The sequence below is a fragment of the Trachemys scripta genome, chromosome 17 (genome assembly GCF_013100865.1).
Source record: "Trachemys scripta elegans isolate TJP31775 chromosome 17, CAS_Tse_1.0, whole genome shotgun sequence".
Taxonomy (NCBI): domain Eukaryota; kingdom Metazoa; phylum Chordata; order Testudines; family Emydidae; genus Trachemys; species Trachemys scripta.
In genome coordinates, this window is record NC_048314.1 from 21017804 (window position 1) to 21034402 (window position 16599).

The 16599-nt window shown below is 46.4% G+C and overlaps 1 protein-coding gene across 4 annotated transcripts in view; it reads right to left on the reverse strand.

The window, feature by feature from the left end:
* The window catches only part of KCNT1 (potassium sodium-activated channel subfamily T member 1), a 134093-nt gene extending 120972 nt beyond the window's left edge, over positions 1 to 13121 (reverse strand). For all 4 annotated transcript variants that reach the window (XM_034751933.1, XM_034751932.1, XM_034751935.1 and 1 more), the window contains exon 1: positions 12934 to 13121. In XM_034751933.1, coding sequence (XP_034607824.1) covers positions 12934 to 13082 — 149 coding nt within the window. In that variant the 5' untranslated portion in view covers positions 13083 to 13121. The remainder of the gene's footprint in view (positions 1 to 12933) is intronic.
* Positions 13122 to 16599: the final 3478 nt, after the last annotated feature.

Consider the following 16599-nt stretch of genomic DNA (forward strand, 5'->3'; position numbering starts at 1 on the left):
TCCCAGCGCCTCACTCTGGTCCGGCGGTAGTCCGGGGCAACGGGCACAGGCCCATAAGCAGGGGCTGAGTCCAGAGGTCCAAAACCCAGGCCCTTAAGTAAGGGCTGAGGCAAAGTCTATAGCGGCCCGGGCCCTAAGTGAGGGCGGGGCAGTATTCAAATAGTCAATCAAAGGCCCAGGCCCTTAAGCAGGGGCTGGGTCGAGGTTTGTAGCAGCCCAGGCCCTAGGTCAGGGTGGGCAGCAAGCAAATAGTTAGTCAGGTCCCCAGCCTCTCTAGGCCAGGGGAAACAGGGGGAGTCTGCCACCCAAGGAGTGGGTGGCAGGGGGGACGCAGGCCCTCCCACTCCACTGCGTCCCAGCCCGGGGCCCTAGCAGCGACGGAAACTCACTGCTGTCAGTGGGGATCCTGGCCGCAACACACTGACATTGGCTCTGGCAGTGCAGCAGCCAGACTGGGGTCGGTTGTCCCCGGGCTACTTCCACACTCCCCCTCGGATGGTACCTGGGCTGTCTTGCTGTCGTCAGTGCTCTCCACCAGCATTGGCTCCTCTGGGTAGGTGGCGAAGGGCAGGCTCGGCTCCTCCTCGGGGTACCTAGCACGGGGCAGGCTTGGCCAGTCCTCCTTGGGGTACCTAGCATGGGGCAGGCTTGGCCAGTCCTCCTCTGGGTACCTGGCAAGAGGTAGGCTCGGCCGGCCTGGTGACTCAGCAGGCCGGTCGCGGCCTGTGGCTGTTTCCCAAGCGGGAGCTCGGCCACGGACGTCGGCTCTCTCCGCCGGCCTGGGCTCCACTGAGCTCTGCGGGCGAGCTTTTATACTTCCGGGTCGGGGCTGTGACCCCGACCCCGGAGGGGCGGGCGCCTGACCCGGTGGCTCCACCCACGTTGGGATTCGGGGAGCTTCAGCCCTCAGCGGGGTTGTGGGGTGTCCCACCGCCTCGCTATACTCCCTTGCAGCTGTCCCAGAAACGAATCACAACTGATTCTCACAGCAGCTCTGCAAAGGTAGGTGTAGCAGAATAATTCTTGTTTTACAGGTGAGGAAACTGAGGAGACAAGAGACTTGCTCAAGCCACTCAGCAAGATGATCCAAGAGGTCTTTTCCCTCTCTAGTTTACAGGATCCTACAACTACCATTAGCCACATCCAGACCATGCCCAGATGAGCTCTCCAGAGAAATGCCCTGAGCAGTAGAATTCAAGGGTAGAATTCTAAATAGCAAGTCTCACAAGCTACAAAAATAAAAATGAAATCCAGCCATGAAGCAAATTTAAGTTCTGTCTTGGAATCACCAGAGAGAAAACTATTGTGAAGACAAAGGGGATTTTTCCTTTGGCTTGAATTCATCAGCTCTGTCAAAGATTTTGAGGGCAAGCATTATCTAGCATTGGCGAGTGAACCCTATCCAGCTACTTGCTACTGCCACAGTTGCCATGTTCCGCATTATGACCATTATTAGAGTACTGTGTGCAGTGTTGTTGTAGTTGTGTTGGTCCCAGATTATTAGAGAGATAAGGTGGGTGAGGTAATATCTTTTATTAGACCTGAGCTCTGTGAAACTGAAAAGCTTGTCTCCCCCACCAACTGAAGTTGGTCCAATAAAAGATATTACCTCACCCACCTTGTCTCTTGTTAGAATATAGAATAATTGTTAATTCTACATCAGACACCGCCCACCTTTGGAGATCTGCGGGAGGTAACACTGGGCATTCTTCTACCGCATGCTTCAAAATCAATTAGCATTGCTGGATAGAATTGGCAGCTCCTAAACACTCAGACTCAGGGTTGCCAAGATGTCATGGGAGAACATGAATGTGGTTTGAATTTTCTGGGTTTCTGTGCAACCAGCCTCCACCTTTCCGTAACTGCAGCCTTAGAGCACTACGAGGAAAGAAAAACAGATGGGCCAATCCGTTGGTGCCACGCCACCCTGTCAGCCAAGCCCAGGTCTCTGCATCTGACTGGAATGCATGAGATCAAAACCTGCCCTTCAGGACACCATGGAGGGAAAAGCAACTTGAAAGGGCCCCAAGGCTTGACAGCTAACTGCCGCCTGGGGTAAGCAGAAGGCATCGTTGCGTCTGAAGCCATTGCTGACAAACATTAAAAGATTCATTTGGAGCTACTGGCTGACATGAGACCATTTAGTAGATGAAGCCACAATAGCGGCGACCTGAGAGAGAGGAAATTGTTCGTAAAGAGAGAATGCTGCCCGTGGCATTCCCAATGGCAGCCATTTGCAAGGCCTGGGATTTACTATAAGCTGAAAAAGACAACAATTGGGTGATTATTAGAACAAAAGGGAACAATAAAACCTCACTTATGGATGAAGAAAAGTAATTGCACCTCTGCCCACACTGCACAGCAGTGTCTCAGGCTTGGTCTACACTACCCCCCTAATTCGAACTAAGGTACGCAACTTCAGCTACGTGAATAACGTAGCTGAAGTTCGAAGTACCTTAGTTCGAATTAGTTCGAACTTACCTTGGTCCACACGCGGCAGGCAGGCTCCCCCGTCGACTCCGCGGTACTCCTCTCGGCGAGCTGGAGTACCGCAGTCGACGGCGAGCACTTCCGGGTTCGACTTATCACGTCCAGACTAGACGCGATAAGTCGAACCCAGAAGTTCGATTTCCAGCCGTCGAACTACCGGGTAAGTGTAGCCAAGGCCTCAGTGTCTGGGAGCCTTGTACCATCACTAGTGGGCTGGGGTAATTCTGCCCCCTATTCTGTGGCTATGAGCATGTCTACACAGTGATAAAAGACTCATGGCACAGTCATGGCTGGCCCAACTCAGCCGACTCGGGCTCACAGGGCTTGGGCTACAGGGCTATAAAACTGCAGTGTAGATGTCCGGGCTTGTGCTGGAGCCCAGGCCCCGAGACCCTGCAAGCAGGGAGAGCCCTGTCTGTAGCAGCACAAATGTGATTCCACAGCATGGGGGCAGAATCGAGGCAGCAGGGAGAAAAGAAACTCCATGCATCACAGACCCCCGGCTCTGTGGGTCACTCCACATCGAGGTTTGTGATGATAGTCAAGATGGGAGCAGCAGCAGTGTCCTAACTTCTATGTCTACTCTGAACAAGGCTAGTTGACATGATGGTCAAAACACGGCTAGCCCTTGAGTACTTATGCTCCCTCGGTTGCGACATCAGTAGTAGAAACACAGGCACATTTCTGTTTAAAAAGGCTAAAGGAAGACACTCCTTCATTAAAGGGCAGATGATCGCTGAATAGTGACTCTGGAGACCTGGACTATATTCCTGGTTCTGGCCACAAATTACATGTGACCTCAGACAAGTCACATGAATCTCTCTGTACCTCAGTTGCCTACATCATAGGGACATTTGGAGGCAAAATTCCTCAGTGTTTTTCAAGTGCTTGGAGATCCTCACACAGCATATACTACAGAAATGCAACATAGCAATCATAAAACAAACAAATTAATTCCCAATAATTGAGGAGAGGCTCAGAGGACAGTAATCTGAAAGTCCCGCTCCTAAGAGTCAAGTATTCAATCCCAGGGATGAATCTATAAAGAAGAAGCACTTCTGCTAGGATGAGTCAGTGTCCTCAAGGTTTCTGCTCCAACACCCTGCCCACTGAGTACTTTTTTAGGGGGCTAACTTTGGAGAGTTTGGCTTTCTTTCCATTTAAGAAGGGGGGAAATGGAACATCTGTAGTATCTTTTTGCAAACAGACAATGTTTGTTGTTGTTCAGGAAGACTGATCCCTCCCCCAGTACATTTTCTTCCTACTCTGGAGGTTCTCCACTCTCCTAGAGATGCTCCAAGAGACACTTTGGTAAATTCGTTGCATTAAAAAACACTTCTCCTGTAGAACGACTACTCTCCAATTTACTGCCTTCATTTCAAAGAAGAAATTTACACCTTAGTACCCCTGGGTACTTTCAAAGATAAAAGCAATTACATGAGAACACCAGTGCTAGTTTCAGAACCATGCAAGTCAGGAGGTCGTAAGAACTCCCAGTCCTTCTAGGCATACAAAGGTTGTGGGAATTCTGCTCCAATGTGTGTGTGTGGGGACAGCGCATGAAATGGTGTTGATTTAATCAGACTGCAGACTTCCTACAGCTGAAAAACCCATTTCCTTAAAGCATTAGCTGGACTACCTCACCACGTTCTGAGCCAGTAGTTTGTCCAAAAGAATAGCTTGGTGTGGGCTAGAAGACGACATAAAAGAAAGGAAAGAGGAGGATGAGGGAAATGTCTACAAGGAGGGGATGTAGAACAAAGTCCTTTGGATGCATAATTCTATCGGCTCTCAGATTCCCCACAAAAGATGTTCATTAGAGACTTCCTTAGTGCCCAGCCCATCCAGATCCACAGGTGTGGGCTGGCGAGAGGATTTGGCTCTATGGCAGGGGCTTTACAAGTGAAAGTTTACACAGCTGCCATGAAATGAAGCTTTGTTTGAGATATGTACTCTTCAAAGGACATTCTGATTTCACACGTCTCTGTGCAAGAGACCTCACTTGGGTGCACCGCTCCCTAGTCAGAAATGCAGAGCCTCAGATGCACAACTATCGTTTCTGACAGTCACATGCCTCTCCGGTCTTGCGGAACTTGTACATCATCAGGAAGGGTAACAAGCTAGGTTTACAATACATCAGTCAAGTACGCTGACAATTAATGGAACAAAATGAGAATTCTCGGATCATTTTGAGAAGTGTCAAACAACAATCTTACCACCAGCACCAAAACACATCAATACAAAGTACTGGGGGCAAGACAAGGCCGTATTACTGCCACAAAACGCTGACATTTATATATTTAAGAAGTGGTCAGAAATATGCCCTTTTCCTTGGGATTCAGTCATAAATATAAATTACTACTCAAAATATTTCATGTTAATTCGTTTTTACAAACAACATTGTGCAAGATAGATAAGCAAAAAATTATGCTGCCCAATGTTCTTGGGATGGTTTTGAATTACTTTGCAGAAATGTCTGGCTCTCCAAGGTTTATACGAATTTGCCAGTGTTGTCTTCATGAGTACAATACTTCAGTTCATTACTACATTCTGTTTACTAGACAAAAGCCCCAGTATAGAAAATGGCACTATTATCATGCTTACCTTGCGGGGTTTTTAATTGACACATTATCATAGTTATACCAAGAGGAGGGGGAGACTGATCCCAGAAAGGAATCACTGTCCAGTAGTCAGAGCACTAGCTTAGGGCTTGAGTCCAAGTCCCTGCTGTGCCACAGAGGTCTTGTGTGACCTTGGGCAAGTCCCTTAGCCCCTGCCTCAGTTCCCCCTCTGTAAAATGGGGATAATAGTATTTCCCTACCTCACACTAAAGCAGAATAAATGGATTTAAGATTGTGAGGTACACAGACCCTATAATATTAGGGGCCATATAAGTACTAACATAGATAAATCACTGAGCCTAGATCCAAATCCTCAGGAAAGAAAGTTCAGAACCAGGGTTTCCCCACACATATTTGAATATCCCAGATTGTTCTCATGCAATGAAGTACATAATGAGAGGCTGCACAGGCTATGCCATATGGAAAAGTGCCCATGACTAGACAGCAATGAGATGGATGTTAGGTGAAAGCCAGACTCATAACCAAGAATCATTTAATAGATACCATAAACCATTGTATAGTATATGCTCGTCAACGGCAGGTGATGAAATCCTTCATTTTATTTACTAATGCCTCTTAACGTGAATTACTATGGCTGTCATCTCTCTCCGCTTACAGCCAGAAACTTAGACCATCTGCTGTTCATTACCACCTACCAGTGTATACATTGATATTGTAACTGGACTTTAGACGCCGAGCATCTTCTTCATTTGTGTGACAGGCCTACCTTCAACACAGCAAACACCGTTATTCTGGGCCCAAAGTCTGGCCTTCCTATGGTCTTCAGTAGAGCTCCTGCCCAGAACGATTGGGGTGAGACATGGGGGGAGGAAATAAACAAGCATCTGAACTAAACTTACACTGATCATAATCGGACACCAGGGTTACTCTGTCCAGAATGACCAAGTCGCAGAGAACCTGTGACATGTCAACTCCTCAGAGTTTGACAAAGTCTGGAATCTGGCCGCCTCTTTTCTCACATATTCCTGGATTGTAGTTCTAACTGTTCATAGGTGCATTCTGATTGGCTACAAGTATTATCACTGTCTGCTGATGTCATACCCATCTTATAACTGCCTCCACTAGACAGGTATGACATCAGGTGGTTTAGATTCTAGGCGGCAAGCATGCACCAGCAAATTCGTTAAGGGTGACTAAAAAAGTTTCCACTCTCTCCAGTTTTCCCAGTGGAACATGATCAAGCAGAATTGTATAAAAGCCGTCCTACCCACTGTGTTAAATTGGTCTGTAAATCCAGCATTAACATCAAACCTGAAAACAGAAGAATGCATATGAACACTAGAACAGCTCTTAATCGTTTGCAGGAGCAGACGCAAAATGCGTATTAACATCCACAGCACCCTATGGCCCCCAATGCTGAGGTGTCTGATTGCCTGAATATTCATCTTCACAACATTGTGAGGCATTTTACAGATGGGAAACTGAGGCACAGAAAGACTAAATAACTTGCCCAAGGTCATGCAGGAAGTCTGTGGCAGAACTGGAAACTGAATTTGGGAATCCCAAATCCCAGACTACCACCATAATCACTGGGCTGTCCTTCCTCTCCAAGCTCCCTTTGCCAATATCCCTGTAAGGTGGAGAAATACTTTTCAGAGGTGGAAACTGAGCTGCAGAGTGGAATAGCAGCTTGGTCCAAGTTTACTCAGTGAGTCCATTTCCGAGCCAGGAAAAGAACCCAGATTTTCTGATTCCCACTGCAGGGGTTTAGCCACACAACCATACCCTCACTCCTGTCATTGTATCTGGAAGGATTAGAAACTTTCACAAGGGAAGAATCAGTGACGGAACCTGACAGAGATCAGGTTCATGAAAGTCTGATACCATTAGGAATTAACTCCTATACAAGAGCTTAATTTTACAATGGTAAATTAAAAATATTTTTAAGCGAGATGGAGTTGAGCTGCTAAATTCAGTTCTGGGTCAGGAGTTCGAGGGCAAACATACACCCATACACAACACTCATGCCCTCCAAATTCAGAGCTGTTTGGATCTGGGCTTTGGGATCAACCCATTGTTTGCTTATACAGGTCTACAAAGCTCCATAGATACCGTTCTTTGTTCCGGGCAACCGTAACATAAGGCTGATATGTTCAGCACAACAATCACATCGTACAATAAAACAAAGGGTGACTCACATGACCTGCACACAGAAATATCCACCAGTCATAAATTTCAACTCTTCCAATGCTCAGCCCACGCCCTCCCCCACAGCCTGAAGAAAAAGATGGGCTCTGTAGAGTGCCCACAGGTTAACAGATCTGAACTCTGGAGAACCAAGGGAGGAAGCGAGTTCCAAAACCGAACTCTCACAGACAAAACTTCGCCAGCAGCTTGAGCATCGCTGCTGATCTCAACTGGGGCCATCTGGCCCAGGGGGAGAGGCGATTTCTCAGGTAACCAAGGCCAAATCCATTTTGTAGGTTAGACACGATGGGAACCTACTTAAATTCCTGCTATGGAGAATCCACTAAGTAAGCAGGCTACAGCATTCTGGGCTCAGCTTCAGTTTCTGAGCAGCCTTGTGGTGTTGCCACATGAACAGCGCATTGCAGAAATCTAAACTTGAGGTGGAACAAACCAGTGTGACTGTCCCTGCATCAGAGGAAGGGCTGCAGGGTTCTTGTCTGACACAGATATTTAAAAAAAGCAAATTAAAAAGCCATCTTTGTCACAGCCTTGATCCATCACAGTGCTGGACCCAGCTCCAAAATCCCAATCAGGGCTGTAATTCCAACAACCCCATTCCCCAAGCTCAGGAGGGTGGATTCAGACCAGTCTTCCATTTAGGGTGACCAGATGTCCCAATTTTATAGGGACAGTCCCGATTTTTGGGTCTTTTTCTTATATAGGCTCCTATTATCCCCCACCCCCGTCCCGATTTTTCACACTTGCTGTCTGGTCACCCTACTTCCATTACCCCAAAGCCCAAAAGATGGGTTGGGGGGGAAGGGAGCTGAAATGCCAAAGACACAGGAAGAGAGAAACGATTCTACCAGCCAGGTGCAGCTCAGTGAATGTGACTCAGGAAAGCCAAAGCAGAGGCGTATGGTGAAGTCTTACCAAACACAGGGTCAGAGCCGGGATACACAATACCTCCTGACTCAGCAATCTAAATATTGTTCAGGTGTAGGCGTTTCAGTCCCTCTCAGAGAGGCAGTGGCCTTGCTCTGGGGGTTCCAACAAGTAGCTATTGTATAGATCTCTGTCCCAGAGGTGTTGTTCCCAAAGTGTCTTGCTAGAGTTGGACGGGAACTCTGTAACGTAACAAGATACTTGCTGCTCTAAGGGCCCATCTCTAGGGAACTCAGCAGCTGACATAACTGTGTGACACACCTGTTACCTATCTCCAGCTTTTGTGGGACGCTGTAAGGGGCAGGGGAGGAAGCAGGATTCCACCTGTCAGCTGCTGCTGCTCCTGTTTCTCTTTTCTGCACCGAATGCCCTAGGCTGATATTAAAAAAGCCAAAGAGTCCATTTAGTATATTGCAAATCGAGTTCAATCTTACAAGGCCACATTTGCTGGAGAAAACCTTCTGCTCCAGAAATGATCAAATAAAAAATAGCTCTGAGGGTTATTGCCCCAAAAAAGGGAATTTTAACACTGACATGGAAATGTGTTTGACAGCAGGTGGAAAACACGCACACACGTACACACACACACACACACTCCACTCAGCAGCTTGGTTGTTAATATAAAAGGGCTTTAATGGACTCTACAATCACATTGGACCTCTCCGCTGTTCTAATTGCATTTGGGAGCCTGCAGAGAAGTACAAGCCATTTGTTAATGCCTGGCTGCCCCCCTGGAGGAGAAGTCATCACTGGCTGTTTAGAAATTATGCTTCCCAAACACTCTGGGGTGGTTCTCCCTCCTGCTGAAGTGCTTGATCTTTAAGGGATGTTGAGTTTAGACTGTTGCTATTTCCCTCATTGGCGTGCTGGGGAGACGTCAGCCAGGGATCTAGCTGTTTTGCTCACGGTGGCAAGTGGCCAAAGCAATGCTCCATTTACTTATTTTCATTTGAAAAAAGAAAACAAGCACATTTTCTCTTAGAATTTAGCTTTTTTTTTTAAAAAAAAAGGGGGTTAAACAATGGCTCCTCGGATTCATTTCCCAGCTACTTCTGCTCAGCCCTTTGTGCTTTTCAAGCCAATCAACTGAGCTCCCTGCAGTGTGCCGTGGGGAGAGAAGAGAGGGTGTTTCAGAAGAGGCCTTAAAAACAAGCTATTCTGTGTGCACATTTCTGATCTCCTAAGATTGCCCCAGGGCAACTGGCCAAAAAGCCCCCTCTTTCCCAGCTGCTTGCACAGGGTATGATTCTGTTGCAAAATTGCTTTTTTGTATTTAAAAAAATAACCCTTGTATCTGGTGTGTCAGAGAAATCAGCAGCACATGAAACGGGAAGGTACATCCTAACACGGCTACCCCTCTGATACTTGACATCCAAGTGAAGGTATTTCCATGTCCTACAGCCAGCCAGCGACTGCCTACCAAACACAGCCGCCTTAAGCCTGCCCCAATGCAGCAAGGTATTTAAAGCATGAGCTAGGTCGGATTCTTGCTCTGGCTTCTCAGTGTTGTTTCCTATCATATGTTCCCTTCTGTGAAGTCCTCCCTGCACCATTAACTCCACTCAATACAGGAATGTAGGCTGCAGCTGAATCTGTTTAAAGTTCCCCCATTTTGGTTCCCATATTCAATAGCCAAGCTCCCCAAAACCCTGTTTCTAAGAACAGTTAAAGACGTGTGTCCTAGACAGAGCCAGATTCTGCACTTTGTTCAACCCCGCTGGGCTCCGGGAGGTTGCACAGGTTGGAATACAATCAGCCCAGATCAGCCCTTTGAGACAAAGAAATAACTCCAATGGCTTTCCTAGGTACCTAGGGCGTGAACTGAGCCAATCCTTCGATGTCACAACGAAAAGTGCTCCGAGTTCTGTACACCGGGGAAATACAGGCCTCCCACTTCTTCACTTTTAGATGTTCAAATATCAAACACCTTTAGAATCTATTGTTTTGAAACAAGCCCACCTCCGTTTTTCTGCACTGGACCCTGAGCCACCACGTTTTTACAGCTGAAATCACTGAAATGTGAAATATTAAGAGAAAAATAAAGTCTACAAGTCTAAGCCATGGGCTTCAATCTCACAGCGAACTAATCTGCATCCGTGGGAACAGTTTGTAATACATATTTTTTGTTTTTTACTTCCGCCACTACTTTATTATTTCAGCCCAAACTCCCAGCAACAATTCTCATCGCTCAGCTTAGTGGGACTGCCAGAGACTGTGCAGCGTCTGGCTTTGGAGGAGATGGAATATCTTAAATAAGCCATTCACCACTTCAAAGCAATCTTCCCTCTTTTGTTACCTGTAAGCGGCAACAGTGATGTGTAAAACTCTTGATTCAAACTGCCAACTCGGTTATCAGGAAGTGGCACACACAGGAAGGAAGCAAATCAGTGACAGAATTCAGGAAGCCCCGGTCAGTACAAGCTCTGAGGGCTAGACCAGGGTTCAAGAGATCAATCCATTCTTCTCACAGGCTATGAGCTGTTTCCCGCTAATACTTCGTGCTCCACATCTAACCTACAGAATGTCAGAATCACCTCTTAGTTCACTTCAGTGGAATTGCAGTGAAGCCCTTGTTTATACTGGGATTTGAGCCACTGTGGTTGCCAATGGTGCAGGGACCCCAAGCCTACCCTAGTGGACTGCAGCAGTGCACCAGCTGAAAGCCCACTGACAAGGCCTACAAGGGGAATTGGGTCCAACATGTTTTGTTGCTGTTCCCACTCCCACTTTCCCAGAGGCAGCGCCCCTACAGATATCCTCTGGAATGTTGATACATGTGACGGCCTCCTCTAGAACCCCTGCGGGTTCATTAATTCTGCAATGGCTCTTTGCCCCACCCCAATGGGAAGACTGGATCCCCTCCACATTCCTTCCTTGTGACAGGTTTGCCCCAAAGAGGGGTGTGGAGTAAGTATCACACAAGGAAGGAAGGGTTGGATATCTGGTCGTGGCTCCCAGCCCTGGGCCAGGAGGGCTGGGCAAGCAGAGCATTGAGTCCCGGAGCCTGGCAGAGGGACAATGCCCCTTGTACTTCTCAGTCGGTACCTTTCTGGCTGATTCGCAGCCGATGGGCTCCTACGGGAGTTCCAGCAGTAAGTGCGAGGCCATTTAAGGCCACAATCTAGCTGTAACCCAAGAGTCCCACAACCATTGGGAAGAATAAGCTGGCAGGGCGTGAACAGCCACAGAGAGTGAAGCTAGCTGCATTGGCCGCTCTGCCAACAGAGTATCAGCCCTACCCTTCTAGGCGTGTAGGTGCACTTCCCGCAGGACTATGTATCATTCCGAGCTTGTAAGCTCCTTTGATGAAGTGGGCATAAGGCAAGCAAACTGGCAAAGGGGAGGGCGTGGAAGAACGGTGCCAAATGAAGCGAGGCTCAGATGGCTACAACATGCTGAGACCACAGACGCATGCCTGCTTTGGTTCTAATCTACCTGCATGCTGCCTAGTTGCAACTTCCCAGATATTTGAGACCATGCCTCACAAAGTCAGATGGCAAAGATCCACTAGATCACCAGGTGGAGGGCACATGTTCCCCCGAGAGGGAACGTATACAGGAATCCAAGACTTGTGCTTGAGCTCAGCCAAAAAGCCAGATGCTGAGCACTCCATTCCAGACCCCTGGGAGCGCAGCATGCACACAGCATGGTTCTCTATGGTATCCCCCACCCGCTCATGCCACCAGTAAGAGGAGCCCACAGATTCCAATGCCTTGCTTCTAGGGTACGTTCCTTTCTCCCTCTGTTCCAACTGGGACCACATCTGCTAATTCCACAAGTGTTGCTATTTCTCCCCTTGCCCAATGACATATGTAGAGAGGCTGCTTCTGAAATGGATAATTCCTCCCAAGCAAATGCCAAACAAGTAAAACCTGACATGGACAGAAGCTTTCCTACCGTGACTCATTTGCTTTGGAGGGCTGAACTTGAAAAAGCACCAAATTACACACTGGGAAATACAGTACATGCTCAAAGGTGAGATAACCCATTTGTGCTGAGAAGGAACAGAGTGCTGATGGGGTGAAAGGTTGAAAATAAAGGGGGAATAAAAGGAATACAAAACAGAATAAATAGAACAGGAAATGAGGGACAACATCTGCATCTTTACAATATTCAGGAAACATTATGGAGGAAGAAGCTAGGAACTGAATAATGCAAGTGCAATATAGAACAATATTCTGACCCATCTAAGAAATGGCTCATAGCTCCATGCACGTAGCAGCTGTGTGCTTACAGAAAGAGGCTGCAGCATTTGTGTATGCAAATACTTTGATAATTTTCATGTGTGATCATACATAAATTATTCCTCAGATGTGGGATCATGCATCTCTGATTGTAGTTCAAAATATGGTGCATAGGCACATTGCACAGGATTGTGTTATCACCGTACAATAAGCTTCATTTTTATACTGCCCAGATACTGTGCAGTGCAAGTCAACAGTTTTGGGTAGCAGCACTGGAGGTCTCCGTGCTGCCTTTCAGATCTGCTTTTGCTATTCAAAGAGACAGGAGTGCCTATAACATTTTCAAAAGCAACTGGCTTTCTCCTGATTCTGCTGCCTAATTCACAATGGAACATTAGGGTTTTAACATGCCTACCAAAAGCAATGCACTCCACCCCCCCTAAGAGCCACTGATTGCACTGATTTGTTCCTTATATTTAAACAAAAATGTGCCGCCGCCCCCACCCCTCTAAACCTCATGCACCACTGCAGTCCTGCAATACCTTTGTCCGACATCACTCCCCAAGGATCCCATCCTCCGAGCTGGTAACAAGGGGCTGACCCCATGGACATCCTCTGTCGTTGCTGGTGGGACAGTTTTTACATGTGAATTGATCTCGGATGGGGAATTCTTCAGCTTGGCTCTTGCCATTCTAAGAGCTTTGGCTGCCTCCTACTTCCTCCTCTTTTCCCCCTGAACTCTCTCATACATAGCAATCCTTATACTGCCTGCAGTTCAGAGCTGTCGGCATGTACCACCTCCTTCCTCTAGTCACTCTCCCCACTTGCAGCTGCTCAGTGGAACAATCCTGCCCTGTAGATTTATCTTGGTAGCAAGGGAAATTAAGGAAAAGTCCATGGTCGTGCTGCTGTTATGAATTGAGTGCCATGCAGTAAAACAGCAGAGATGACAAGAGATTAATAATGCAGAAGCCTGTATAATGGTTTCACTTCATAAATGAAAAACATATTTGTGTAGTGCAGGATATCCTTTGCCTTGGCTGGCTGATTATTAAAATGACTGGATTGGTTTTATTACTGTACCCAAGACAGCAGTGGCTTGGGGGGCAAGGGATCATAAACATTCTTCTCCATTCCTGTACGTGGGGATGCTATTCCCCCCCCACCACCCGTTTCTTTTTGTAAAATGTCTGAGTGAATTAAATGCAGGTAAATGACAATCTCAGAGGCTGAGTCCTCACACAGCACAGGGAGAAGCAGTACAGGCTTCCCCCACATTGCCCTGTTTACACACCTCAATCCTGACTTAGAAGGAGCACCTCTGTGGGTGAAGGGGAAGTCCATTCAACATGGGCCATTAAGTCCTTGGGCTGGCTACTGAGATGTCTACCATTCATTAGCACCCATCATAGTGGTGGTTTCAGTGATGTGGGCATTATCCCCATGAAACAGGACTTTCACTCATCGACCCCTCTGCTCCTTATCCCTTGAGCTACCATCAGTTACTAACAGCTTTCAGACACTACTGGTTTAGGCTGGACTCAAACCAGTGACTTTTAAAATAACTGGCTCTTTATCCCACTACCAACGTAACCTGTGTTTCTTTGGTTAAAATATAACTTTGTTAGGAAGTTCTCCAAGGATGCTGAAAAGTAAATCAATCTTAATTATTAATAAAAAATGTCACTCGCATTTCAGTTATCATCCAGGAGGTTCCCACGGATAGTCCTCACTTCAGATCAGTTTGCAACACATCAAACAACAGGGGCAGGAGGGCCTAGTTGCCTTCCGGATTCTATTAAAGAACTCTGGCCGGGTTAGTGCAGAATTTATATATTTAGGCCAGCCAAGTGTGCAGTGGGAGTTTCAGCACCAAGGACAGCACTGGGGGGCGCCTATGGAACATTTATATGCTGTTTACTTTAAACAAACATTTAAGCTGATATGTGAGAATAAGACTGAGGCCGTACCATATCCTGTGTGTTGTTGAGCTGCTATCAAGATTCCACAAGCTAAGCAAGGTTAAGTGAGTCAAGTACTTGGATGGAAGACCTCCTAGGAAGACTTAGGTGCTGCATGAAATATCCTTGAGAGAGTAGATGGTGGTCTACCTTCTGAGTCGGTGCTGTGCCACTGTGACATCACCATGCTAGGGCACATTGTGCTATAGGAGGTGCTTTTCTGGAGAAGACTAAAAACCAACTTGTGGTCATTACAGATTCCACTTAATTTTTCTTTCATCCACTGTCCTGGCCAAATTCCCACTCTGGTAATTCCACTGTGGCCACCTAAAATTCCTTTTGCCATTTCAAAGTTATTCTATACTCCCTGCCCTGAAACCATTGTGCCCTGTGCTGTTTCACCACAAAAAGATGGATTGGTTGCATTGGCAGTCAAAATTATCCCTCCTTCACAAGAGTGTAGAGAGGCTTAGTCCAGTCGTATCTGAAAAGATGAGGAGAGAGCTTGAGAAGGGACAACACTTCAGAGGCCATCTTTCCTCACTCACCTGTAACGACAAGAGGAATGGGTAGGACTGGAGAGCTGCAGTGTGGAGCTCTGGTGGAGATTATATTTCTTTTGTCGCTGCAGGCGATTTGCAGGGCTGGTCAAAACTTTGCAAAAGCAAGTTGGGCTCCCAAATAATCAAGAGTTTTCACAATAAAGTGTCTGCTTTCCCCAGAAAAGTTTGATGTTGAATCAAAAACCTAAAACCCCAACAAACTGAATCTTGGTGTTTTGACTGAATGTTTTGTTTGCTGTTTTTCAATGAAAAGTCAAAAATGTGTTGGGGGGACATTTTCCAGCCAGCTCCAGTTATTGGATTTGATCTGAGAGTAATAAAGGAGTGTTGATCTATACATTACATTTGAAAGACTGACCAGAGCACCCACCACTGTGGATTTTCACCAACCTACAACAGGTCCAAATAAAACCATGAGAAAAATGTAGACTCGAGTCTAACCCTCCTTCACTTACATCAATGAAATGTTAAACTTAAGCCCCGGTTATTGTTATTCCTATTATTTTGAGGTGCAGAGAAGCTCATTAGCTAAGATACAAAGGGATGTGTATGGCATGGCTGGGACTAGAGCTCGAATCCCAGTCCCCTGTTCTAACCATGAGACCACATCCCCATTCCTTAATGGGACATCACTATTAAGGATATTCTATAAAAGTTGTTTCCCCCCAACATAAACTAGATACAAAAGTAATGCCAGTTACTGACGTGCCAGCTCTTAAACAGCCCCATATACACCTTGCTCATCCTTACACGGTAATATTTCGGTTCAAGCCTTGCGATTGGCTTCTTACACTCATACTAGCTCACTCATTCCTCACATTAATTGATTACATATTCATAAGCATGAATACAATTGGTGATATACAGCTTTAAGCAAGCACCTAGCATCAGCAGGGACTTCCGCTGCTGTTTGTGGTTTTGACAGGAAACTGTACAAACCGTGCTTCAAGAGCAAGGTAAGAAAGCTGTTCAAACTGCTTGAAAGGGCAGATGTGGGGGAGGGGAGGAGGCATGGGCTTCCCCTCCTCCCCATGGAGCAGGAGCTGCGGCTGCCTGGGGGAGGCCAAGCCATTTCAGGGGCCACGTCTGGCTACACTGCAAACTAGGGATTGAATGCTTAATTATATTTTGCAAGCCCACTACAAACTGCTGATTTCTCAGTTCAACATTCGCATTAGCCTGAGACCACTGCTGAGTGGCAGGCTGGAGAAAGGAGATGGAACTGTTCAGAAAAAGTCATGCTGGGTATAACAGTTACTGAAAATGTGACTGAAAAGAGATTAGATTCAACTGAATCCATGGCAAATGCATCATTTAATATTTTCCTTTTAAGTAGTTTCCACTATTGGCTGTCAAAACTCCTTTTGTGCAGCCATTCAACATATTACTAATAAATATGGTCATACATGTTAGAGCTACTCAATGAAACAAGAGGGCCTTCAAAATTACTATGATAAATGCATTTGGTATTTTGAGATATTAGCGAAAGCTGTGAGAGTGGAGAAATTCTCTGAAAATCAACAAGTACAGCAACTTCAAAATAAATCTTTTAAAAATATGGAGCTCTAAGTAAGCTATATAGCCCATAGCAAAACTTTAAGCAATGACAAAGAACTTTTCTTTATACACTACATTTTGCTAGAAAACTTTTATGCAACTGAATTCATTAGTATTTAACTTGTGG